Source organism: Malurus melanocephalus, unplaced genomic scaffold, assembly GCF_030028575.1.
Source record: "Malurus melanocephalus ecotype Western Australia unplaced genomic scaffold, MMel_1.1 scaffold_58, whole genome shotgun sequence".
In the NCBI taxonomy this organism is placed as follows: domain Eukaryota; kingdom Metazoa; phylum Chordata; class Aves; order Passeriformes; family Maluridae; genus Malurus; species Malurus melanocephalus.
This window is the reverse complement of record NW_026623290.1, coordinates 2,629,018-2,631,579: the sequence shown is the minus strand read 5'-3', so window position 1 is coordinate 2,631,579 and position 2,562 is coordinate 2,629,018. Positions and strand designations below refer to the sequence as shown.

Below are 2,562 nucleotides of genomic sequence, written 5' to 3'. Positions count from 1 at the left end.
TTTGGCACTAATCAACACTTTTCCTGACCTGCGAGCAAGCCTGCTAAGTTTTTGAAAATTAGGCAGCACAAATCATTTCAGCCCAACCACTTTATTTGAAAAGTTGAAAATAAAGGGGCAGATTCTTCAGTGCCTGAAGAAAGTGGATAATATTTTCACTTCAATGTCACTATTTTTTTTTTTTAACTGATGCCTGCTTCCRTTTTGCTACAACCCTGAGAGAGTTTGGATTTTTTCGTTATTGCACCCATCCAATTTTCTTTCCCTTGCTGCTGTTAACCTTCCACCAAAGCCCATCAGCCAGATGTTGTGTTTTGGARGGCCAGAAGGGCTCTCAGACTCACGGGGACGTCYTCGAAGCGGATGGCGCTGACGTTGTTGTTGGGGCAGCTCTGCCAGGCGTTGTTGAGGCGGAAGGCGAGCGCGCTCGTGTGCCGCCCGTCCAGCGCCGCGAACTTGCGGAACGTGCAGTTCTGCACGTTGATGGGCCCGTCGTAGAACTGGATCCCTCGGATGGGGAAATCCCTGGAATTTGGAGGAGACACAGAGAGAAAGAGGGTCAGGACACAGTTTTCCAGGTCTGGGAAACGCAGACCTTTGATTCTGATGGATTCTGAAATGTTGTACAAAATTCTTYCGACACATCCCTGTCTTTTAGTCAGTTCTGAAATGCATAAATGTATCACAAACTACACTCACACAGCAAGGCAGGCAGTTTATCTATTACACTCATTCAAATCATCATTTCTATTGCAAAAGTAGTTGCTCAGACTGGGAATCTGGGAGAGAAATGTTAAATGCCTGCTCTTAAAACACAAAGATCTTGAGCCCCAACTAGTCATGATTGAAAATTAAATTCTAATTATTGCTTGCAGCAGAAGGTGTGTTCAGACACTGCGCTTGTTTCGCAGTTGCTCGCGTTTCTCGTGAAAGGTTTCTCGTGTTTCTCACAGCCCAAGGGACAACTCCTAAGTTCCTGCTTTGGAAGAGAAGGGATTTCTCTCCTTTTTAGAGAAGGGATTTCTCTCCTTTTTAGAGAAGGGATTTCTCTCCTTTTTAGCTCCTCTTATCCCTGTAGTCCAGTTCAAGTTCTCTCATGTTGAACGGATCATCTTTATTTATCCTGCGCTCCTCCAGGGAAGGAACTTACAGCAATGGCGAAGCATTGATTTAAAGACAAATAAATTGGTGTTTGCCATCAGAAATGAGGGCTGCAGCAGTGAAACTCAGCAGAGCTGTGCAGCCTCCTTGGGCCAAGCAATGGCAGGGCTAAAAGAAGTCCCACCACATATTTCAAAGGCACTTGGAGAGAAACACTGCAAATCCATCCCAATTACAAAAAAAAACCTTTTTGAAAACAAGGAAAGGTCCTACAGCCTACAGGGTTCTCTCCTAAGACTCTTCCTAAGAAGAGTCAAAGGGGCAGATTACTGAACCTTTTCTGATACATCTGCAAGGTAAAGAAGGCACCATTTTCACACCAATTAAGTAACAAGATGCTTAAGCTCTTTAAGAGGCCAAGRCATCTCAAATTTCACTTATGATGAATACATTTGATCCTTTCCTCATATGAATGGTTGCCCTTAGAGAACTCCTGCCTGCTCCAGTGCACTTGTTCTGAGTTTCTGCATATAACACCCAAGATGGGATGTGTCCACGTACATTAGGCAGATTGGGTTTTCATTATTGCTAYAGTTCATAAACCTCCAGCATCACTGCTGACAGCAAAATTGAGGCCTGTGACATGGCAGAAAACCCTCAACTGAGCTGTTTGTCCACYGTGGGGCTACTTTTAGGATAACTATGCATTTAGGAAGCAAAACCATCGCACTTGCAAACCCATTTGTAGGACTAAGGTGTGGGAAGAGACCTCACGTGGAGTTCACTGGCCCTTTCAAAACCCTTTAACAAAGGCATCAAAGTCCTTTGCAGGAGCAGCAGTAACAGCAGCACTGAGCTCATCCATGACCACAGTCAAGCTTCAAGAGCTTGAAGGGCACAGTTCAAGGGCTTCTCTGAGCCTTCCTGGCAGGTGATGGGGACTGTCACAGCTCAGCACCGCTGGCCACAGTACTGAGGTGCCCTGTTAGCACAGAACGCTCTCAAATCCCCTTGCAAAGATGAACTGGGCTGGTTTTGTTCTCAGTGCTGGTTATTGGACTGGGCTGGTTTTGTTCTGTGTCCTGGTTATCAAACTGAGCTGGGTTTGTGCCCCGTGCTCTGAGCTCAACTCACGGGCCGATGGGCAGGGTTCTGCCACGGTGGTCCAGCCCCCCAGGGCCCCAGATGTCRTTGTCCATGCTCTCCGTGCCCAGGTTCCCACTCTCCCCCACGAACAGGCTGTTCTTGATCTCCTGCTTGGAGCCATCGTCATGAGGGAAGGTCCCCCCGCTGCAAGGAAAGGCTGCAGTTGATACGTGTGGTTTATATCAAAGGGACAAGGTGCTTATGAGGCCTATTGAAAACTTTCTATAGCCTTTTTATACCTTATCAATATAAGAATGTAATAACTTTTAACRTATTATTAAAATACAATATAATCACTTTTAATATATTATCAAT

General features: G+C 45.7%; 1 protein-coding gene across 1 annotated transcript in view; it reads right to left on the bottom strand.

Moving 5' to 3' along the window:
• CEMIP (cell migration inducing hyaluronidase 1) overlaps nucleotides 1-2,562 on the bottom strand; it is a 93,880-nt gene that overhangs the window by 9,391 nt on the left and 81,927 nt on the right. The window contains 2 exon segments of the mRNA XM_057365860.1: nucleotides 345-525; nucleotides 2,236-2,469. Coding sequence (XP_057221843.1) covers nucleotides 345-525; nucleotides 2,236-2,469 — 415 coding nt within the window.